Here is a 24,849-nt window from a genome sequence, read left to right as displayed (position 1 = left end):
TAAAATGCAAAGTAAAATTCTTCATTAATCTCTCAACTCAAACATTCTAAATAGCAATTTTTTTGTAAACTATTCAATTAAAGTATAAGAAACATATAGAGAAAAGTATGCAGCTCTTCAGCAGACAGGTGAGTGGATTTCACAAAGGAAAGACTCCTGGTAGTCAGTACCCAGAACAAAAGCTGAAAGTTACTAGCACCCTAAATGTCTGTTAGCACTTCACCTGTTTCTCTCCATTTATTTTTAAATAATAAAAATTGACATGAAACATTTCTAAGTCAAATAAATAGAGTATAAAAGTTAGGGTGTAACCAACATAGAATGTAATGGAAAGTTGCAGTCCCTACCCCACCAGCCCCCTCTTTCCTTTCTCAGGATTTCCACATGTCAGGGGCATCCACTTTGAAACTTCCTTAGTCTTTTGGCTTCTACCATTGTGTAGCCCCAGCCTAGATCAGCATTTCACATCACACGAGACATGGCAAATCTCACTGATAGAATGATGCCTACTTAAAAACCAAAGTGAACCACTTAATGTAATCATGAGTGCTGTGTTGGTGAAAGGGACAAACGAATAAATGGAAGAGAATAGAGTACAAAAATAAAGTCACACAACATGGTCAATTTAATTCTGGACAAAAGAGCAAAAACAATTCCATAAATGGAATGCAATATTGGACCTCTCTACAGGCCAAAAAAAGTGAACTTCAATCTAAGTCTCACATTTACACAAAATTAACTCAAAAGTGCACCATAAATTTAAGTGTAAAACTATAAAATCTTTGGGACCTAGGATTAGGCAAAAACATTAAAGACATGACCAAAAGCAAGAACCACAATAGAAAAGAGATAAGTTGGACTTTATCAAAATTAAAAATGTTACTCTGCAAATGACACTTTTAAGAATGAAGAGAAGCTATTAAAATGTTTGCAAATTACATATCCCACATATCCAGAAAATACACAGAACTCCCAAGACTCAACAGTAAGAAAACAATTGATTAAATAATGGATAAAGGACCTGAACAGATACTGAATTAAAGAGAATAAATGGACAGTAAATAACCACATGAAAAGCTGTTCATCATTACAGTCATCAGAGAAAGACAAAGCCACAGTGAAATATCACCTATTATGAGAACTGAAATTAAAAATATCAGCAATACCAAGTGCTGATGAGGATGCAGAGCAACTAGAATTCTCATACATTGTTGGTGGGGATACAAAAGGGTACAGTCTCTCTGGAAAATAATTTGGCAGTTTCATTATAGCTAAACCATATACATACCACATGATCCAACAACCCCACATCTAAACATTTACCCTAGAGAAATAAAAGCTTATGTTCCTATAAGAACCTGTGCACAAATGTTTGTAGCACCTTTCTATATAATTGTCAGGATCTGAAAACAATGCAAATTTCTTCAATGGATGAATAAACTGTAGTTCATCCATACAATGAAATGCTATACAGCAATAAAAAGCAACTATTGGCAAATGTAGTAGCTTGAATGAATTGCAAAGACATGATAAGTTTTTAAAAAGCTAGTCCCAAAGAATTATCCATTGTATGATTTCATATGTATTTATGATTTATATGACATTCTCAAAAGACGAAACTATGGAGAAGAGACCAGTGATTGCCAGGGGTTGGAGAGCATTTAGGGGCGGGAATAAAGTCTATGAAGAGATATCACAAAGGAGTTTGGGTGGTAATTGAAATTGCTTTGCATCCTAATTATAGTGGTGATTACATGAATCTATACATGGTTAAATTCATAGAACTACTCACACACACACACACACACACATACACCATTAAAGTTGAATTTACTGTATAATTCTTAAATTAAAAAAAGTAAAACCAAAGTTCTAGCTAATGAAAAATTATTATAAGTAACAGTCTCATTGAAGGGAGGGTAGGGCTCAAAGGAGGAAAACTAGCATAGTTCACTAAATCTAAGGTGCCAATGATTTTCAAAAATAAACTCAAGGGAAAAAAGTATGACTGTCAATTTATGACACAAGTGCTAAGATGCTATTAATTGTGAGACACTCCAATTTCAGAGACGCTCACATGTAAAATTATACATGTTTAGAAAGAATGACACTTTCCATTAATGAAGACGATTACCCAAATTCATGTATGGAGAAACATTATACTTAGCATTTTCCTATGTGTATAGACCTTTCCTTCTACTGTTCAGATAAATAAGGCCATCTCAAACAAAGTTACATTCTGGGGCCTCCCTGGTGGTGCAAGGGTTAAGACACAACCTATGAAGTTAATCACAGCCACTGCAGCATGAGTCCCGGCCAGGGAGATACCTACATGGCACAGCAGACCTCTCCTGACTCGCCTGTGGCTTCCCTCAGCAGTGTACTTTGGTCAATCTGCCTGTTCTGTTCCCCACTCTGTCTCTGGTGAATCCTCTCATCCCCCATGCCTCTGGCCTGTACCCCAGCTCTTGTATGTTTAAATAAATCTTTTTTTTTTAAAAAGTTACATTCTAGTTAGAGATGTTCTTGCTTAAATCTTTTTCCAAAATATAGAATAGTCATTTTGTTATAGGGCAGCCCCGATATTGAACAGGTTGCCTGGCTGTGGGTCCTCACCCGCGCGCTTACAAGGGACTTATTAATACTCCACTACAGGCACACACAAAAGGTTAATAAATGGTTTATTTACAAGGGAAAAGGAAATAAGGAAAATGTACAACTCAGGGAGAAAATAGGGAAATAAAGTCTTTAATGCGTCCTACCCGATCCGCCGACCTGGAAACCCAAAAAGCACTCTGCGAGCTGGCGGAGAGTCAAAAGGGGGGACCCCTCCAAAGCCCACGTGTCTGGCTTCATACCAACCTGGTTGCTTAACCCCACCCTCAGGTCCCAGCCACCTTCCCTTTGGTGGTGATGGGATTTGGAGTTCCCAGTGTCTTTGGCTTTGGCTTGGGGTGGGGGTGGAGTCCACAAAGCCTGTATGGGATTAGCTTTAGGACATCCTTTTCCCCCTAACAATTTGAGAGTTAAAAGTCATATATTTAAGACTTTACTCACCTTTTTTTTTTGATACATGACTCCAGATGCTTCTGCCTTAGACAAAGAACACAGAAGACTGTTAGAACTCCTATGGTCTGAAATGATGTGAAGGCAAGCAGAGAGCTGAGCTCTGTACTGTGACTCTCTTGATTTGCTCAGGGAGGCTGGATGGTCATGGTTAACGCCATTCGTCTCAGAGACACCAATGGTGACCTTGACTTGGCTTCTTAAGGTCTCCCAAAAAACAAAAGTCCAGGACCAAATGGTTTTACTAGTAAGTTCTACAAAACCTTCAGAGAGGAACTAAGACCTATCCTTCTCAAACTCTTTCAAAATTTGAGAAGCAGGGAATGCTCCCAGACACATTTTAGGAGGCCAATACGACTCTGATACCAAAAGGAACATCACACAAAAAAACTACAGACCAATGGACCTATATCAAGCTAAAAAGCTTCTGTACAGTGAAAGACACTGTCACTAAAACAAACACTCTACTGAATGGAAGAAAATATTTGCATATCATACATCTGACAAGGGGCTGATAGCCAAGATCTACAGGAAATCATACAGCTCAACAAAAAGAAAACAAAGAATCCCATTTTCAAAATGGGCAAAATGCTAAATAGACAATTCTCCAAAGACATATAAATGAAAAAATGCTCATCATCAATTATCACCCAGAAAATACAAATCATAAACCACAATTAGATACTACCTCACTCCAGTGAGAATTGCCCATGTTACAAAAATGAGAAGCAATGCCTGTTGGTGAGGCTGTGGAGAAAAGGGGCATCTACACACTCTTGGTAGGAATGTAGACTGGTCCAGCCTCTATGGAAGACAGCATGGAGATTTCTCAAAATATTAAAAATAGATACACCATATCCTTCAGCAATTCCACTAGGTATCTAGCACTTGGTATCTACCATGAGGATGCAAAATCACTAGTTTGAAGGGATCTGTGCACTCCTATATTCATTGCAGCACCACTTGCAATAGCCAAGTACAGAAACAACCTAAATGCCTGTAGACAAAGCTGTGGACTAAGAAGATGTAGGTGTATATATGCGTGCGTGTGTATGTGTGTGTGTGTATATATATATATATGTGTGTGTGTGTGTGTGTGTGTGTGTGCGCGCACACAATGGAATACTACTCAGCTATAGAAACAATAATGAACTCTTGTCATCTGTAACAATATGGATGGGAACTATGCTAAGTGAAACCAGTCAGAAGGAGAAAGACAAATACCAGATTATTTTACTCACATGTGGCATATTAAGGGGAAAAAATTAAGGAACTGACAAAATTAAAGCAAAACAAACCCTACAAATGTGACGGCAGAATTGAGGCTAGTGGGGGGGTGAGGTGGAAGCAGGAACAAAAGGGAAGGGGCCTACTGGTCCAGGGTAAAGACTCTGGGTGCTTTGATGAGTGGGGCGGGGTGCTGATGTACATCTGAGGGGGTGTGAACCCATCCTCTAAATCACATACAGTGTTATAAACCAACATTATCTCAATTAAAAAAAAAGTTAGAGCGAAGCAGAGTTTGCTTCTACAAAACTCTGCCAAAAAATGTTTCTAAAGCACCAAATGTGCTCACAGTTCAGAAATATGTGCTGTTCTCCTGGCTCCCACAAGGTCCTCGAGCCAAATCTGATCAGGTTGTGGGTCAGAACAGCACTTTATTTGCTTTTTTCTTTGGGGATGGCTGAGAATAATTACAAGACATCATTTTTGAATGATTTGTTCCAGTCATAATAAAATCCTAAAAGAACTGATTCAGGGCCTCCCTAGGTGGCGCAGGCGGTTGAGCGCCGCGCTGTGAAGCTGTCCACAGCCTCTGCAGCACCAGTTCAATCCCAGCCGGCCAGCAAGGGTCCCACATGGTGCGGTAGACCTCTTCTGTTGCGCCCGCTGCTCCCCTCAGCAGGGCATTTCAGTCAGTCTGCCTGTTCTGTTCCCCACTCTGTCTCTGGTGAATCCTCTCACCCTCCCGCGCATCTGGCCTGTACCCCAGTTCTTGTATAAATAAATAAAATAAATATTTTTTTAAAAAAAGAACTGATTCAATGAATCTACCTATTTACTTAGAAAACCAACTTGAATTCAATTAATAATATAGAGACCCAAGAGTTTGGGGAAAGTAGATAGAATTTATTTGTAGCTGTGCATCTTTGGGCCTCCACAATTATAAACAACTGGTTTCACTGGATATTTTACTTCTCAACAACCTAAGTTAAGGTGAGTAAAAGTTAAGCCAATTTTTATGGATGAATTTCAAACAGGCAGACTACTAGGAGACAAAGAACTTTGAGCCTGGAACCAAGTTGTTCAAACTTGGTCTGAGTTTGGCCATTAATTCACTGTGCAGCCCTGGACAAGTCACTTGACCTTTCTGGCTCTATTTTTCTTATCTGCAAAACAAGGGTTTTAAAACAAACTGACCCTGAGGCCTGTTCTAGCCCATGGTCTCAATGTAACAGAATGAAGAGACAAATCACAACTGGCAAGCAGCTTGAGGGCTGCCTCATTCTCTCTGAGGATAAACAAGAAAACCAGTCAGTTCTGTCCTTGCTGGGAACATGACCCCCAAAGCCCCCCTTATCTGACTTGGCATTTAGACTTGCAGTGGAATGGCTATTTGGGAGCTTTTTAAAGAAATTAAATCTCTCCCAGTAAAACTATAACTGTCATTCTCAAAGTGTGGTCCTCAAACAGCAGCATCACCTGGGGCCTTGTCAGAAATACACATTCTCAGGCCACACCCCAGACCCACAGAACCAGAAGCTGTGGGTGAGCCCAATCCTCTGTGTTGTAATAAGTCCTCCAGGGAATACTTGCTGAGATTTGAACCCCTGAATTATGGTGCTCTTTCTCTACCCCGACTTTGCTGATAAACTTGTTCCTGACATAGAAATGAAGCCAGCAAAATTATCCTTGCTAGTCTTCACCAATTCCCAGAAAAAATGAATATATCACAGCTATACCATAGGTTTTTAAAGATGAGGTAAGAGAGTCTCTACAGGGATGCAACCCCCTCACCCCCAAACCCCATCGGTTGAAAACAACTGTTATAGATGAAAGTTAGCAGAACTTGGCTTTAAAGTGCTTAAAGATATCTCACCCTCCTGACATGAGGACAATATAATATCTCAGTTGTTTTCATCTTTTAGAGAACGAACTATGGGCTGGTTATGGGCATGGTTTTGCCATCTCCCTGCCTGGTGAACTTCTCCCTTCATCCCTCGAAGCCCAGCTGGACAGATGCCTGCTTTCTGAAGCTTTTCCCAGCTCCATCATCTCCACTGCCAATCTGACTTCCTCCCAGAATTTGAAGGGAACTAAGAAAGAGTGGTGTCACAAAAATCCAAGGAAAAGAGCTTTTCAGAAGGAAATAATGACACACAGTGTCAAGTGCTGTAGAGGAAGAGAACAGAAAGAACAGAAAGGAAAGCATATTGACATTTATAGGAAGCCGTTGGATAAACCATTGAGGAAGTCAATGACAGTTCAGTGATAGCAGTTTCGCAGTCTTGGGTATGGATGGCTGGTTGCCATTGTTCGAAGAGTAAGGAAGCCAAGAGAAGAGATAACCAGGGCATAGAATAAGAGAGCAAGGGATGGGGGAAACCTTGACTCCCTGATTCATGGTCTACTCACCTTGCCCTCTTGGCACCCACAAGGGTCCTAGATCCAAACCTCACCAAGTTGTGCGTGAGCATACACCTCTCCTTCCAACAAAGAGCCATCTCTGTGAAGCAATGACATGCCCGTGAGTCACAGAGCCTGTATCCCTCTACTGAGATGGAGAGGAACTTAATACATCATCACTGATTTAGGTATGACCCCTGGAGACTTAAAGAGCTATAAACGCGATCTCTTTCTCCAGAATTCCACAAGCCTCTCTCCTTGATGGGTTCCTTCCTGTGTGCTTCTCCAAGCAGATTTTGCGCAGAAACATGTTTGTTGTTTGAATAAGCACAGTAAATCCTGTCCCACCGCTGCAATTTACAAAGCAAAAACCTCAGGAAAAGGACCCAAATACTCATTGCATAGGGAAAATTTTAACTATGCGAGAAGGATGTCTATACTCACAGGGGTTTGATCTGGAACACACAGTAACTGTTAATTACCTCCCAGTTTTGGAATATCAATGTTTTGCTTTTTTCCATAGTACATACCACCATAAGGAAGCATTTACTTTGACTGTTGTTCCCTCGCTCACTAAAATGTAGGCTTCATGAGAACAAAGACTTTATCTATGCTGATCGGCAGATTCCCAAAGTCTAGTAGTGTCTGCAACATAGTATACAGTCAATAAGTATTGACTGGATGGATGGATCAATCAATCTATATCTCTCAGGCCTAACTGAGCAACTCTACCCAAGTAAATGTCACTGTTGTAATCTAATTCTACCCCAGTTAAGCTGATTTTTCAATGTTAAAACAAGGAAAACATTCTGGCTCAATTTTTTTGTCTTCTGTTCCACAAGTCTTCTCACTAGGAAATGGGAAAGTGGGGTCTATTAAAACTTTTCCTTCTTTTGCTCATTCACCATAACTCAGAATAAGAACCTACCTCCTCATATCTAAAGAATTATTTAAACCAGGTTTCTTGGTGAGAAGACCTCAGTCCCAGGTTACCCTGTCCTATGGGCAGAGGTGGGGGCCCTAGAAGAGGGAGGAGGGTATTGGATACATTCTGTTTCAATGCTGTGCCTTGGCATTGCCCAGTTGTTAAGAAGTGAGAGATTTATGGTCATTCCTAGGGGTTCCATCCACCAGAAGGGTATCAAGTCTACCATATCCCAGGTATATTCAATAAAGATTTGCTCATTTTTGGCATGGATGTATTTCAAGGGTTTACATAATGAATAACGGGGAGTATGCATAACTATACTCTACATTTGTTCACCCTCAGTGTAAACCCTTTGAAAATAACAGGTTAAGTATTCTTGTTCCAAGGAGGTTTCAAATGTTTTAAAAAGAAAGCCACTCAAAAATTTGATCTAATCTCTAGCCACAGAGTCTCACCCTTCCTTCAAAACTAGTTCTTCACACAACAGTTCTAGCAAGTCCTTCCTAGTTATTTGTAATCCCCACTCAGAGATTCAACGTGTACTTGGAGAACCAAACTGAAAGCCAGGAAGGCAAAACCTCACTACCCTTAGCTACCCACGCGTCTCATCCTAACGCTGTGGGGACTATTATGACGGTTTGATCTGTCCTTGGATCTTTTTTTTTGGTTTTTTTTTTTTTATAAATTTTATTTTTATATTCCCCATACAATTGCAGACCCCCCATTCTGACCCCAATCCCTCCCCTCCCGCCCCGCCCCCCTAAAAGTGTCTCTGGTTCATAGTTTTTTGTTGATTTTGATTTTCACTTTCTTATAGTTATTCATTTTCCTGGTCCCTTATTTAAGTTTTCTAGATTCCTGCTATGAGTGAGACCATCCGGTATTTTTCTTTTTCTTTCTGGCTTATTTTGCTGAGCATGATCCCTTCCAGCGCCATCCATGTTGCTGCAAATTGCATGTGTTTATCTTTTTTGAATGCTGAGTAATATTCCATGGTATATATGTACCACATCTTCTTGATCCAGTCATCTATTTTTGGGCATTTGGGTTGTTTCCAAAGCTTAGCTATTGTAAACAGTGCTGCTATAAACATAGGGGTGCAGGTGTTCTTTGGAATTGATGTTTCTGTGTCCTTTGGATAAATACCTAGGAGTGGAATTGCTGGATCATATGGAAGCTCTATGTTTAGTAGGTCCAGAAATCTCCACACAGCTCTCCACAGTGGTTGGACCAGTTTGCACTCCCACCAACAGTGCAGAAGAGTTCCTTTTTCTCCACACCCTCGCCAACATTTGTTGTTGCTAGATTTTTTAATATGTGCCATTCTCTGTCCTTGGATCTTTACTTGTTGAGAGAGCAAGGAAAGACTTGGAGGGGTAAACAGGGTAACTTGGCACAGTGACAGGGCATGCGCAGAGGGGGTCTGTGCTGAAGTGCCTTGATCTTCTCCTTGGTGGTCACAACTCGCAGTGCTGCTCTTCAGCTAAGGGCTAAACTCTTCCTGACTCCTTTCATGAGAATATAAAAATATTTCCCAATTTTGGATATTGAATTCCTTTTGAATTCTTTGCTGCATATAGTATAACACAACAAACACTGACATTTTGTACATACATATGCACATGTATAAATGCATTGAACTTCAAAAAATTTAAATCACTTTTTGTCAGTTTTCCAAGGTCCCTGAAATGCTCCCTCCCACGATCATAGCATTCTGAAGAGATGTGTTTACTCACCAAGAAGTCAAGGCCTTGACTGTCTTCCTCCACACCCAGCATAGATGCTCTTCAGAGGAGAGTAGACTCTTCTCGCCTCCAAGGGCAGTGACTCATGGTACAAACTCTGCAGCTTTCTGAAGGTGTTCAGGCTCCTTCCTCCTTAAGAGACTTTCCAGCATGCATAGAAGTAACTGAGGACATCATGAGGCCTTCCTTCCAGCACAGAAAAGGTTAGAAAGAATAAACAAGACTCTCATGTGAAGAGACATCTTCTCTGGCATCTTTTAAATTTATACTTTATTTTTTATTTCCTTATATCATTGCTCATTTTTGTACAATATTTGATTTCTCCCCTCAGGTGTCACCCCCATAAATCTCCCACCACCACATGACCCGTGAAATATCACCATAATCCCTTGTGCTTTAACCATTTCTTATATCCAGAAGAAAAGGCAACAAACCTTAAGTCTACAGTTCAGTGAAATCTTACAAATGCATACACCCATGCAACCACCACAGAGATCAAGCTAAGGGGCATTTCTATGACCCCAGAATGATTCTGTATACCTAGTGAATACCTGTCCCTGAGAAGTAATCACCATTTTGACATCTATCACCCATAAATATAATTTATCTGTTCTTGAATTTCATATAAATGGAATCATAGAATAAATGCTATTGTCTGTTGCTTCTTTTACATAATCTCTTCATGAGTCATTCTGTTTGTTACATATATCAATATTCATATTTTTTGTTTGACTGCATGGTAATTCCATTAAAGGAATATTTCACAATTTGTTTATTTGCTCTAGTGATATTTCTATTGACCAATAGTAACATTTACTCATCTTGTCTTCTCTCATGTCATTTCTACTGTTAAATCTATCTACTGACTTCTTAATTTTCTGACAATACATTTCTGTTTTCATTTTTAGAATTCCACAGAATTTCACAGTTTTAAAAATGGTGAAATTCTTCACTCTATTTTCTTGAATTATAATTGTTTTAAAGTCCTTGTCTGCACATCCTAATAACTTAGTGGAAATTACATTTTGTATGTTCTTCATTATTCAGGTTTCTTTGTAGCTTCTAGATCAAAGCACTAAAATTCTAGTTTAAAACTGCTGAGCAACACTGCCAAGAAAAGCTCCAACAGAGCTTTCTGATTCCTTCACAAATTGGCCTATGGGTTCCTTCAAAGGCTCAATGACCCACCAAGTCCCTTAAATATTTTTTCCAGGTTAATGTACAGGCTATATTATATTTGAGAACTTCCTGGGGGAGGTTACCCAGGGCTCCTGCAAGGTTGCTGAAAAAGGAAATGGGCGACAGTTTTGCAAAGCAGATCTGAAAACATCAATGTCAAAATATTTCATTGTGCTTGTAACCACCCATTCCCTCGAGTCCAACTCTTCACCAAGAGTTTTATAACTTCAGATTCTCTATCTTTTCAGCAAATGCTTGCAATGAGACTACTCCCTACCTGGTCCAAATCTTCCATTTAGTTTTGGCTGTGACTCATGTATCTTGGTTTTCTAAAAAAGAAAAGGATAACAGATTGTAAGATTGGAACACTCCTAAAATAGAGCTTTTATTATGTTGCTCACTTGGTCCAAAGTATTCAGTGGCTCCTTACTATCCACCCTGGCATCTGTAGGCCTTTTTTAGATTTGCATTTAATTAACATCCTATGCAAACCTATATCTACAATTAAGCTAGTCTATTTCTAAGACCTAATGTATAGAAGATGCAGAGAGACAGATTGTGAGCTTATTCTGTGCACAAAGAGTTAGCGCCAGGAAAGTGGCTATGGGGTGAGTTACAGATGTGGGGTATATTGAGAAAAAAGACTTTGAAGTTGGAAATAGGGTATAAAATATGACTACCAGATCTATGACCTAGATGACCAAGAGATTGAACTTGCCATTTATGGAGTAAGGAGGATCTATTTTCCCAAGGGAAAATGAAAGACCTCTTTGAGTTAAATTGAATCTGATGTGATAAGACAAGTTAAAATTTCCAGCATGCAATTAGAAATGAAAATGCAGTGCTCAGGGAGAACTTAGACTTGAGTGCTATATGTAGAAACATCTTGTTGAAAGCAAAACAAGTAAGACCCTCAAGAGAATGTGGATAGGAATGCCAGTGAAAAGCTTCATCCTCAGAATAGACATGCACACCATAATTGGGGTACAGACCACTAGTGTTTAAAATTAAAATATGCCTTTGAAAATTAAGGTTAAATAAAATTTTATAAACAAAGTTAAATAAAATAAAAAATTGAATTGAGATGCAGAGAACTTTACATAACTGGTATGATTTAGGAATTGCATTTTTAATTTTAACTTTATGTATATTTAGGAATATATAATATGTAAAATATGTACATTTATATGTATATAAGCTTTGTATACATTTCCCAAATATTTTCCTAGTTTGGTTCTTAAGTAGAAAAAATTTAATTTCATTTGCAATCAAATCTTTGCTTTTTCCTATTACAGTCCTTGCTGTGCTTTTTCTGTTAAAAAGCCCTTCCCAGGTACCAGCCACTATATTATATTCTGGGTCTTCTACTACTTCAATTTTTGAAGCAGTTATTTTTATATATGTTACCTGCTATTCAATCTACCTTAGAATGTTCTTGAAAAACATAAGAAAAATTGCATTAAAGTATTATTTAACCATTATTCTTCCAAGGTGGTCTTCTTACTACCTAACAAAAGCTCCTTTGAAGAACAATTCATATATAAACAAAAACATGTCTCTAATTTAAGGTTGTTGCCTGGCAAGGAAACTACTGATAGAGAATTAGAAAAAATTCTTCAAAAAAGAAATTAAATTTTAAAACAAATTTAAAAAAAAACATGAAAGCCAAAAAAACTACTGCAAATATTTAATTAACTCTTCCACTATGCACTGTACTGAATGATATAATGCTGCACACCACTTCTCTCTGCTGAGGCTTCTTACCTTCTTCTTATGGAGCATCACAAGTAAGACCCAATATGGCCTTGGGCATCTTCCAAAGATTAGTGAAGAGTGAAAGCAGCCAGTGGACCCAGGAAGTTCCAATGGGGAGCCATGAATATAATCAGCCTTCTGATTCCAGTATGAAAAACAGATCCAACATTAATATACACTGTTTCCAAGTCTGACTCAGGTATAGAAAAGGACACACTCTGCTTGGTCATTTACAGGCCCTCCCAGCATCCACATCTGATCACCCTTGGAAAATCAAAGCCCAGAGAGTCTCCCAGATGGCCATACAAGCTCCGCCCTAAAGCTGATCCCATAGATAGAATTTTATGTTATAGCATTTGTCACACTATTGCTTTGTACAGCAAATAAAATGTAATGAGATTATTTAGTACAAAGTACTCATTGTTTACATGATAAATAATCATGCCTTCAGAAATATTTACACACGTGTAGATAGGGTCCTGAACTAGGGTCCAAAAACCTGAAGTTGGGTTACAGAGTTATTGCTAGAGGGGATGACAGAACATTTCATTCTTGTTCTGCAGTCCCAGTTGTGCCACTAACTAGCTTCCTTAACACAATCATTCCCAGTCTTTTCATCCGTTTCATGGGGCTCTGCCTCATGTGTTTTTCTTTCACTTCACCAATTTTCATCATTATTGCCACTTGAGAGCACAGACAGGTAAACCCAAGCCACCCCATCTGACAGCAGTGATAACATGTGTTGATCCTCCACAGCACGTGGCTTGCCTGAGTCTCCATCAGCCTCCAGGTAACACAGAGGTGGACCGTTTGGGGATGTAACCTTGAAGCACAAGCAAATACATCTCACTGGGTACCAGATTGAAACAACTAATTACTTAGCTCCGCGTAAAATAAGGAACTGGTTAATTACTGCATTTTCCTCTTTTGGGCTGTATTCATGTGTGGTGGAGACAAGTTCAGTTCAGTTTAAAGGGTATCTCCTAGGAGAGTCCATTTTCACTGGCAATGAGGACATGACAAGTCAAGGAAAACGACTTGTTCTACTGCAGAGGGGATGTGTGCACTTAGCTGGTAGATAGTTCTGAAATCATGTGAAACTTGCCTAAATAATTAATTAAAAACAGTTCTTACATCCTTAACACCTTTAGAGAATGTGTTAAGTATGTCAATCAATGAGCACCCACCCTGGATGGGGCAGGCCAAGATGCTTGTGAAGGTGAGGAACATCACGGGGAGTGCCATGGGTTTAGAAGGGCACAAGCTCTAGCAGAACACCTGAGAGGGTTATGGGCTGACCTGTGTCCCCTGAGAATCCATATGTTCACATCTTGACCTTCAACATCTTAGAATGTGACAGTATTCAAAGACAGGGCCTTGAAAGAGATGATTACTTTAAAATGAGGATGCTATATGGAACTGAATCCAATTGGACGGGTGTCCTAATAAGACGATACACCAGGGATGGACATACACAGAGCAAAGATCACATGAGGACTCAGTGAAAAGGCAGCTGTCTGCAAGCCAAGGAGAGACCTTGGGAGAAGCCAAATCTGCTGTCACCTCAGTTTTGGATTTCTAGCTTCCAGAACTATGGGAAAATTTCTGCTGTTTAAGCTACCCCTCTCCCCAGTCATATTTTGTTGCAGAAGCTCTAGGAGCTGAGTACAAGAGGGCAGCACTGAGCTAGAACTGGGGTATCCTGGGGAGGGCCCATCCACCTAAAACTATTGTTCTAAATTAAATGATTGGCTAAAAAAGTCAGCTTTGCTTTACCTGTTACATTTTAATTCATTTAAAATTAATTCATTACATTTCATCTATTTAATTCATGTTATATGTCTAATTCATTTATTTTGCTAAAATAAATGAGAGAGTTTCAAAATTGGTATCTACAGAATTCTGGCTCAAGGGACTGTGGGGTTGTTATATGAGGCTCCATTGCTGTAAGAATCTCAAGTAAGAACTATACCTAGTTCTGTATAGAACTGTCCTGGGAGGTTAAGACTCAAACATCCTAACACAGCAATATACTTGTATATCTTGAAGCTAAAATAACTCCAAGATTGACTCAATCTTACCTTAAAGAAGTTTCTATAGTATATGTATATAAATAAAATATTCTGCTATCTCCATTCCGCCCCCTCCCCAACCATCCACTATCAGATGAATGGATGAGTGATGGATGGCTAGATACATGGTTGAGAGACAGAGAGAAAGGGACACAGAGAGAGGGGTAGAGAGAGAGAAAGGTGGGTGGGGTGGAGAAACCAGACCTTCTCTTGTCTTCCTATCCTGTAACTTCAAGTAAATGCACCTATTTGTTAGCTAATGAGTCTGGGATGCTGAAATAATGTTGGTTCAAAGTGTTCCCACTTAATTTCCCCTGGGTCCAGGAAGTATCTTCAGTCTAATAAGGAAAAGAAAAGACCCATAGAACTTTGCTTTTGTATTTTAATTGAGGTAGCACTGGCTTACATTGTTGTTTGTGTGTTAGAACTACAGGATCTTCCCCCTTGGGTGTTTTCTAAGGAAACAAGACAGTACTGGGACTGCTTGGCTCCTGTCACCTCTGAGGACTCTTTTTCTCTCAGGATCTCAAGGACAAGATCTATCCCAGATTTTGGTAAACCTGTCTCTCCCTGACTTTCCCTCGGCAAAATAACCCTCCCTGGAAGGGAAAGAGCTACTTCAAAGCATGGTTTGGGAGGGGGAATGTGGAATAGGGGCAATTTCACAAAGCAGGTGTACTGGGAGGGACAATAGAGCTACCTGCTTCTGGAATAAAATTGAGACTATGCCCAGGGCCCCTTGGTTAAGTCAGCAATACCACCTTCATTGGGAATCCTCTTACCTCCAAGTAATGGTGAGGCCATTACTGTCCCTGCATCAGACCTGTATTGCCTCTCCACTGCAACAAACAAAAATCAAACTCCCTATCTACCTCATCCCTGTGTTCCCTTTGAAAGAAAGTTCATGTGCCTGGAGGAATTTAAAAATAATGCCCATCTAAGGGAATTATTCCTTGAACTTGAGCATTTGGAAGCATGTTTAAAACTTAAGGTGGACTTGTTTTTAAACAGTGTGCTGATTACTTTTTAAAAATCAATGTTTTCCTTTAATCTCCAGATACTTTTTCAGACGAAGTACCTTTAAATTTAAAATAAGGAGGATAATTGTTAATACATTATAAGTCCAAATCTTTAAGGGAGACAGGAAGAGTAGAGGAAAAATTGCATCTAGAAATATATCAGGTTGGGGACAAAGGTGGAAAATAGCAGACTCACTGGGGGTGATGGTCATGGTCTCCACACTGATGCCAGCTGGCAGGCATTGTCCCTTTTGATGCAGGTCAGGAGCATGCAGCAGACAGCCATTGCTGGGCATCACCCTCTGGAACCAGTCTCCTCCTCCTCCAATCTCTGACAGCTCCCAGTTTCTGCTCCTTGTCTACATCTTTGATTGAATCATTTATATCCTGCCCACATAAGTAAGATTTTTGCTCGGTTCCTTCCCTTGCATTTTCTATTCTTTTTTTTAAAAAAAAAAGTGTCAGTTTTCTTTTTTTGTACAAGAAGTGGGGTACAGGCCAGAGGCATGAGAGGGTGAGAGGATTCACCAGAGACAGAGCAGGGAGCAGAACAGGCAGATCTACTGAAATACACTGCTGGGGGGAGAAGCGGGCAAGAAAGGAGAGGTCTGCTGCACCATGTGGGTATCTCCCTGGCCGGCAGGGAATCGAACCCACACTGCAGAGGCTACGAACAGCTTCACAGCACTGCGCTCAACCCACTGTGCCACCGGGGAGGCCCCGCATTTTCTATTCTTATCTTGTGTCTTTCCCTTCTTTCTGATCATTCTGGAAGGGTAGAAATTTATGGGAAATATTTCACTTAAGCGTTCTCCCATTAGTGGCCTAATAAGTTCTAAATATCTTAGTCCAACATTTGGTCACGAGCTTTATTCTACTCTACTACAAACTCTACATTTCATCAAAAGACACTACTATTTCCCCAAGCAATCCCACCCTCTCACAGCTTCATGCCTTCAATCCATCCAGAATGTCCTCCTATTCTCCATATGTTCAAATGAAACAAATAAAAGCAGAAAGAAAACAAACAAAAAATAAATTCAAATATATTCAGATCTCAGTAAATTACAGGGGGTCAAATTTCCCAGTTAAAAGACAGCGACTCTCTGATTTGGACTTAAAAGTCACCTGTGTATTTACAAAAGATACACCCTTTAAAAATAGAACATTGAAAGATACACTTGGCAAACACCAATAAAAACAACATAGATGCAGCATTTTTAATTGTAAACAACATAAAATTCAAGAAAAGTTTTACAGTGACAAATACAATAAGACAGATAAATCATGAGCCTAATAATACTGTTTTAAAATACATAAAGCAGGGCCTCCCCTGGTGGCGCAGCGGTTGAGTGCTGGGCTGCAAAGCTGCCCGCAGCCTCGGCAGAGTCGGTTCGATTCCCGGCCTCCTGCGAGAGTCCCACATGGTGCGCAGACCTCTCCTGGCGCGCCCGCCGCGCCCACTGCTCCCCTCAGCAGTGTATTTCGTTGGTATGCCTGTTCTGTTCCCCGCTCTGGCTCTGGTGAATTCTCTCACCCTCCCATGCTTCTGACTGTACCCAGTGCTTGTATAAATAAATACATAAATCTTTAAAAAAAATTTTTTAAATAAATAAATAAATAAAATACATAAAGCAAAAAAATTAAATACAATGGAAAATCATAATTGTAGCGGAATATTTTAATTATCCCAAAAATTAATAGATCAAGTAGAGAATAAAAACAATAAAGTGTTAGAGTATTGAATAACCCATTAAACTTGATCCAGTTTATCGAATTTGTTTATAGAACTTTGTACCCAAAGAATATTTATTTTTGAAATACCCATTAAATATTTATGAAAAGAAAAGAGCATTGATCATTGAAAAGATGTTGAAAAATTAACTCATTCCTAATCAAGAAAATAGTAACAGAAGACCCCTTAACTTCTTAAAGGAGTATCAAGGAAGGATATTATACCTAATTAGTGTAATATTAAAATCATAACTAAACAACCTTTATCACCACAAATAAGCAATGTACTAACACAGCCTTAAGTAGTAAAGTCAAACAAGAAAATTAATAAAAGGGATTAATATTTAAAAAGGGAGATATAAAATTGACAGTAAAAAGAATCAACTAATCAACAAATTTTAAAACAATCAAAAAAACTATTAAGATAGTCAGAAAGTTGACCAGATATAAGATCCACTTAGAAACAAAACTAATAGCAAAAGTTATTGAAAATATAAAGGAAAAAAGATTCCAATTCAAATGCAATGAAAACACAAAATATTTGGAAATAAAGAGAGAAATGTGTAACCTATGTGGAGATATACGTAAGGACATGAAGGGAAACTCAAATTATAAACCATATTTGTTGCTTCCTTGATTTATATGGCAAAAATAAATAGAAAAATAAACCTGGGCATGCAATAAAATGTCCACCAATAGAAGTTAAGAAATCACTGGTATTCACAGTACTATTGAATACAAAGCTTCAAAAGAATACATAACTTCAAAGGAACGATGTATGTCCACATACATCCATATGAAAACATCTCCAAGACAAACTATTAAGTTACCAACACAAGTTGCACCATGTTCTCATTTATGTCTAAACATACAAGTAAACCACAAGCATATTAGCCTTTATATAAAACTAGTGCACATAATGAAGCAGAAAGAAATGCGACACTAGTCTCGAGGGATAGCAGTGGTATTCATGCAAGGCCAGGAAGAAGGGGCTGGTGAGGGTGGGGGTATAGGAGAAGACATTCATTTCTATTGTGTAAACATTTTTAAATGTATGATGTAATTTTAAAAGAAAGTAACTCTTAAACTATCATGAAATAATTAAATGACATAGACAACACCTTAAAGTCAGTGAAATAAGTCAAAAGGAAAAAGAAAAATGTTGGATGGTTTCACTTATAGAAGGAATATAGGGGAACCAAATAAGACATCAGTGTAAAAAAATAATAACAGTACAAAACACAACAAAATAAAAACAGACAATTATAAACCAGAGACATCCTGCAGGGGAGGAGGAGGGAGAGGGAGCAGAGGGAGGGGCACAGGGGACTGAGGTGATGGTGCACGGGTGCCTTGGGGAAGGAAATTCTATGAGGACTACACCTGAGAAGGGGAGAGCAAATACTGTTTAAAAATGAGCAATGATGTAAAAAATAAATACATAAATAAACAGTAAAGGTCATAAAACAAACAAAGACTCAGAGCTGTCAATTCTTTAGTTGAATTTCTGTTGAGTTTACTTAGTCCCCTCATTGCTATCTCTAAACCCTGTTGCTTTTTCTCACATGACGAGCCTCTTCCATTTACCTAAAATAGGCCTTACTCTGAAACTCCTGTATCTGTAGAAGAATCTCAAAGTAATACTTAACGTAGTCACATAAAAACTTCCCCAGAAGACTGCTTACCCTGTTTGAGCTACAATTGATGATCTGAGATTTTTCTCCAGGCTGCTGGAGAAGCTTTCCTTTGAGGCGTTGTATCCATTGTCTTTATTTTTTTTTTTAAACACTAAATTTTATTTTTATATTCCCCATACAATTGCAGCCCCCCATTCTGACCCCAATCCCTCCCCTCCCGCCATTGTCTTTAGTTCCTGAAAGGAAAAGGAAGAAGTGAGGCCCCCTTGGAGAGACGGTATGGAGATATCTGTTGTGGGACAAAAGGACAGGGGCTTGGGAAAGTGGGAAAGTCCAACCCAAGCAGATGAAATCTATGTCGACAGCTCACTATTGATATCCATTCAAGGCAAAATGAGTGGAGATTACAAGGCATCGTCAATCATCACTTATGGAAAAGCAGGCCATCTCCCTAAGCAGCTCTCTTTAGATTTCACCACTAACAAATCTTTTTCTCTATTAAAAAACATTTCAGGGCCTCCCTGGTGGCCTAGGGACTATGTCCAAGCACCACCACGGCTGCCGCCTGAGTTAGATCCCCACCCAGAGAGCTGACCCACATGGTGCAGCTGTGTCACCAGCTGCTCCCCTCAGCAGTGTATTTCAGTCGATCCGCCTGTTCTGCTCCCCACTCTGTCTCTAGTGAATCCTCTCACCCACCCATACCTCTGACCTAAACCCCAGTTCTTCTACACAAGAAAAAAAATTAACTAAAAAAATAATAAAATTTAAAAAAATCTTTCAATATGCAAATTCCTTCAAATCAGAACATAAATCAGTACAAGAAATTTTTGTCCTACGTTAGATATTGATTGGCATCCAAGAAATCATTTCTTGTTAGGATATCATTGTTCATAAAAGCAAAAACATATCTAAATGCCCCATAGGTAAATGGTGATGCATTTGCATTAGTGATTCATAAGCAGCATTTGAAAATAATGAGGCAAATTTGTAGCTAGAGATCGGCAGAAAGCTCCAAAAACTTAAGCAAGTATCAAGGGAAAAGGCACAAAGTTAAAACTAGAAAATCAGTCCTGGGGCTTCCCTGGGCTTAAGTCTCAGCACTATGAAGCAATCTGCAGTCACTGCAGCACTAGCTCAATCCCCTGCCAGGGAGCAGACAGACCCACATGGCACAGCAGACTTCTCCTGTCTTGCCTGCTGCTCACCTCAGCAGTTTATTTCAGCAGATCTGCCTCTTCTGCTCCCCATTCTGTCCCTAGTGAAGAGACAGCACCTCTGGCCTACACCCCAGCTCTTGTGTGCAAAAATAAATAAATCTTAAAAAAAAAAAAATCAGGGCCTCCCCTGGTGGCACAGGCGGTTGAGTGCAGCACTGTGAAGCTGTCTGCAGCCTCTGCAGACAGCTTGGTTCAATGCCGGCCGGCCAGGGAGAATCCCACATGGCGTGGCAGACCTTTCCTGTCTCGCCCATTGCTCCCCTCAGCAGTGTATTTCAGTCAGTCTGCTTGTTCTGCTTCCCACTCTGTCTCTGGTAAATCCTTTCACCCTCCCGCACATCTGGCCTGTACCCCGGTTCTTGTATGCATGAATAAATAAATCTTAAAAAAAAAAAAAAGAAGGAAAATCAGTCCTTCCAGAGATCTGAGGCATAGCATAGTGATAATAGACAGCAATACTCTATTATAAACTTCAAAGTAGCTAAAAAACGAGATCTTCACTGTTCCCACCCAAAAAAGAAATAATTATATGATAGACTCCTGCTGACGCTGTGGGTGGTAATCATATTGCAATCCATAAATTATCAAATCAACATATTATACTCCTTAAAGGAATGTAATATCTTAATAAAAACAAAATTTAAAAATAAATATAGCAAGTCCTCACTTAATGTCCTCAGTAGGTTCTTAGAAACTGACATCAAGCAAAGTGCTGTATCATGAAGGAGGGTCTTGAATAATGTGGTCTCATTCAACTTCGGCTGGGATGTTTTTTTCACCAACATTAAAACCAAACCATGTTGAACAAAATGACATTATTCAAGGACCTGCTGTAGATAAATAAAAATAACTTGGAACCAAAAAAAAGAAAGCAAGTACCAAAACAATTAGCATGGCCAGGTATAATTTTTAAAAAGCTAAAAAAGAAGAGTTTCTACAACAGAGTGGTGAATATTCAATGAAAGAGGACTTTCCAGCATGGAAACAGCCCATCAGCTTTGTCCCCATTTGGAAACCAGACTGAGGTTGCATTAACTATTCACTGAAAGCAGAGAGTCCCAAACTAAAATGACTAAACTCAAGGACTAAACTCAGGAAAATAAAGAGAGCAAGAGGGTTAGCAATGTTCCCACTGCTGTCAACACAAGGTGTCTCAATGTCCGCTTTTTGGGCTCCAATTTGTGGGACACCATGACAACACTGTCAAAAACTGGGAGTCACCCCTGTATCCACCCATGATCAAGGTCAAGGTTCTGTAGAGAAGAGAAGCTTGGTAACAGCCTAAATCACAACTCATTCTCTTAGAGAACAAACAAAGCGAGGCTGAATTTAGGAAGGGCTTGGGAATTAAATATGACAAATGAGCATTAAAAGGAGAAAGAACCAGAAAAGCAGGGAAGCCCCCTGGAGGGCTTCCCATAATCCAAGGGTACATAGACAACCTCCTCATTGCCTGAGAGCACATCAATTAAGACTTGATGAGAACATAGACTTCTTTTGCAAATACACAGGTCTACAGTATACATATCATCCTCTAGAGTTGAGTGGTTTCTCTATTATTTCAGTTCTTTCTGTCTTCTAACAATTGCTCAAAAGTGAGTAATCTTTGTCACAGAGTGGGGGTGGGAATGGATCCATTCTTCCTTCTTAAGGGAAAAAAAAGATGTTGCAAAGACATACCAATGAGTCATGCACTAAGTATATATGAGGGAAGACTTCATTCTTGGAGTCGGGTGTTTTGAACAAATAGTTCCCATCAGAAAGGACATGACCAGGCCTAGGGTCAAGTTTAGCAGCTTCTCAGTATGAAGTGATAGGACATTTATTAGAGAGACTAAAGGAGAATGTGCAGGGCTCTGGGAGGCGGCGTAGTCCACTCATGGTGCATCAAGGCAGGCTCCGACTCAAGGCCCTCACAAAGACAAGCCCTCTAGAGGGACATCTAAAGAGACTCCTGCTTCTTTAGAAAACAGTTAAGAAGCACTTCAAGATCTCAGAAACAACTCAAAAGTAATGACTTTCTGATAGCAACAGCAAGGAGCCAAGTGGATGCAGCGGGAACAAAATGAGATCATTTATCAAACTTGAATAACTCAGACAGCATGTGTATGGTACACTGACAGGCTTTTATTAAAATTGTACACAGATCTCACAATTAAAGTTTTTTAAATAACTTCCTTTTTAGAGTATCAAAATAGCTATCTTTTTTAAATACTGTGGAAAACTTGAATACAATTATTTTGTTATACATTAAATAGTCTCCAAAAATGTCCATCGTTTCTCTCAACCTCTCCCTCTCTCTGCATTTATCTTGCCTTGGTGTCACTACCATTTGGGGGGCATCTGTAATGCTTTAGCCCAGAGAAGCACTTAAAAGAAAATATTTTCCTGTTAAGTCTACTATTTAAAAATTTTTAAGAAAAGGTTTGGAAAGGAGACGTCAATGACAGTATTTCATTTGATATTGAAGAGTCTTATTAACTAGACTTCCCAATAGAGTTATGCTCTAAGGTTTGCCCCCATTCAAATCACTTTTTTTGTACAGGTACTCAGGACCATGATTTGCTTAAACAAAACATCAGTTCTGGCCCTGAAATGGTAATGCTGACCCAACAGCACCCTCTGGTGGCATGGACGTATAAGAGCACCCAACAATATAGAAAGGTATATTTGGACAAGGTGTTGGGAGTCTAGATGCAAAGACCAAAACCAAATTTATTTTGAGGGCTCACAAGGCAACTGGCTTCAAAAAGCCCACTGACAACACAGGTTGTATCCAGTTGCTTAACTCAGAGTCATGTGAACACCAGTTTCACACCGGCTGGGAGTACCATCAAAAGCTGGACTCGGGTAACGTTTTCTTTCGCCGTAAGGAAAGAGTATGGTATTTCACTTTCTGCAAGGTACCAAAAGAAGTCTGTGCATCTTGTGATGTGCTAAGGGCACCACCCTTTGTGGGCCTGCTGGCTTTGCGTGCAAGGCGGAGAGAGCTGGGTGCTGACGAGACATCCCTTTCCAGATGGCTGGACGGTCCCCTGGCCGGGCTCTCTAGACCCTTGAGCAAAGGAGATGAGCCTCGAGACTGCTCGTCCACTGCCAGGCTCATCCTGTGACTCCCCAGGGAGACAGGTGGAGCCGCCCCTGCCCGGCTATTCCTCTTGTTCTCCTTCTTCCAAAACATAGACCTCAGCAGGGTGAGGGTCCCTTGTGGAAATCTGTCTGTCTCTGAGTCCCTTCCCTCTGCATTAGACCTCATCTTGGCTAAGGGAGATCGGTGATTATCTACATTGTTTCTAGGTAATTCCACAGTGCTCATCACCTCCTTGGGGAAAGATATCCTGCTGTTGCTTCCCTTGCAGTTTGTGGTCTTCTGGCCTTCTGGCCGCATACATTTCTCATTCTCGGTTGATGGCATCACTGTCAGGGGCAGATCAAACTGTTTGGGAAGTCTGATATCCTGACTTTTGTTTTCCTTGAGTTTCCTCACTGTGTTTGGACCATCCGAGTTTCCAGGGACCACACAGTGGCTGGAGTAGGCTGAAGGGCAGGGCATTCTGGCCAGTTTGCTCTCCCCCGCTAGTCCACTATTGTCCCCATTAGCAGGGCAGGTGGGGTTTGACCTCAGGGCTGCTGACTTGTCCCCACCAGCAGCGCCTGTCAACAGCGGCACAATGGACTGGCTCGTGGATCGAGGTCTCCGTCTGGACTCCAAGTACTCCACTAATTCGACAGATGCACCGAGTGGTTTCTCCCTGGTTCCAAAAGACCACCGGAGGGGCATGGTCTTGAAGGGTCCCTGCTTGATTCGGGGAGGAGCATGCACCTTCATGCTGATGCTTCGGCCTCGTACACCGCGTACCAGAGGTGTGGGCCCCAAGCCTCCTGAAAGAGACACCAAAGCATCAGTGTTCAGACATCCCGCCAGTTGCAATGAGAGTCACACAGTCACCTAACGAACATGGATGGAGCACCTTGGACATGTCAGGTGCTGAGCTGGCCACTGAGGACACTGTGGTGAGCAGGACACAAACAATTCCTGATCTTGGGAGCACCATCATTTTCAACCGCTGTCCAATGAATCCATTTATTTACTTGCAGTCTCAAGACAAGCCAGAGCCAAAGCAGGTCACTATATGCCCGGGCAGTACAGATCCCTGGTAAACTCAGTCTCAGAGGCACCTAGTCCTATGGCTTAACATCATTTTCATTCATTGTAAAGTATTTCCATGAAACAGAATGCTCAGAAAGTATCCCTGCTTTTCAGGTCAAATTAGGTGCTAGTTCCTTCAGGTGCAAGAATCTCAGGTACCCTATTCTGGGATTAAACAAAAATGAAGCATGTGTTTAATATCTCAGAAAGCCACATATAACTTCATTCTATATTTTGTAACATCTGGATATAGTGGGAAAAAATTATATGTTTATCTACATATCTCTCTCTAAACTATTTCAAAATAGGTTGTAGATATTATGATCCTTTACCCCTAAATATTTCAGCAGGTGTCTCCTAAAACTGAAGACATTACTCTCCATGACCACGATACTATCACTGCATCTCAGAAAATTGAAAATTCACTAACATGGTTGCCAATATGTATTTAAAATTTTTTTCCTACCACAATTCTTTGTCTTCTTGCCCCTCCCTCTCCCTCCCACTTAACCTCAGAGATGTTAATTGATGTCCTTTGATTTTTAAAAGTATTTCACATTATCCAATTTTCTGCTGTAAAAATGTCCAGCATTTGTTTTGTTCAGCAATCTTATTTTACTGCATATAGTTCCTCAAATTCCCTCCATTTTGTTGAAAATTGTTGCATTTCATCCTTTCTTATAGCTGTATAGTACTCCATGGTATGTATGTACCACA

At 40.0% G+C, this 24,849-nt stretch overlaps 1 protein-coding gene across 2 annotated transcripts in view; it reads right to left on the bottom strand.

Annotated features, from left to right (window-relative positions):
• Window positions 1–22,815: 22,815 nt before the first annotated feature.
• Window positions 22,816–24,849, bottom strand: part of USP43 (ubiquitin specific peptidase 43) — a gene marked incomplete at both ends in the record, with an annotated part of 53,868 nt that continues 51,834 nt past the window's right edge. For both annotated transcript variants that reach the window (XM_084237546.1, XM_084237547.1), the window contains one exon: window positions 22,816–23,864. In XM_084237546.1, the coding sequence (XP_084093672.1) occupies window positions 22,816–23,864 (1,049 nt within the window). The remainder of the gene's footprint in view (window positions 23,865–24,849) is intronic.

This window comes from Talpa europaea, assembly GCF_964194135.1.
Source record: "Talpa europaea genome assembly, chromosome: 7".
NCBI classification, from domain to species: domain Eukaryota; kingdom Metazoa; phylum Chordata; class Mammalia; order Eulipotyphla; family Talpidae; genus Talpa; species Talpa europaea.
Note: the sequence above shows the minus strand (reverse complement) of the source record. Positions and strands in the feature narration are given on the sequence as shown.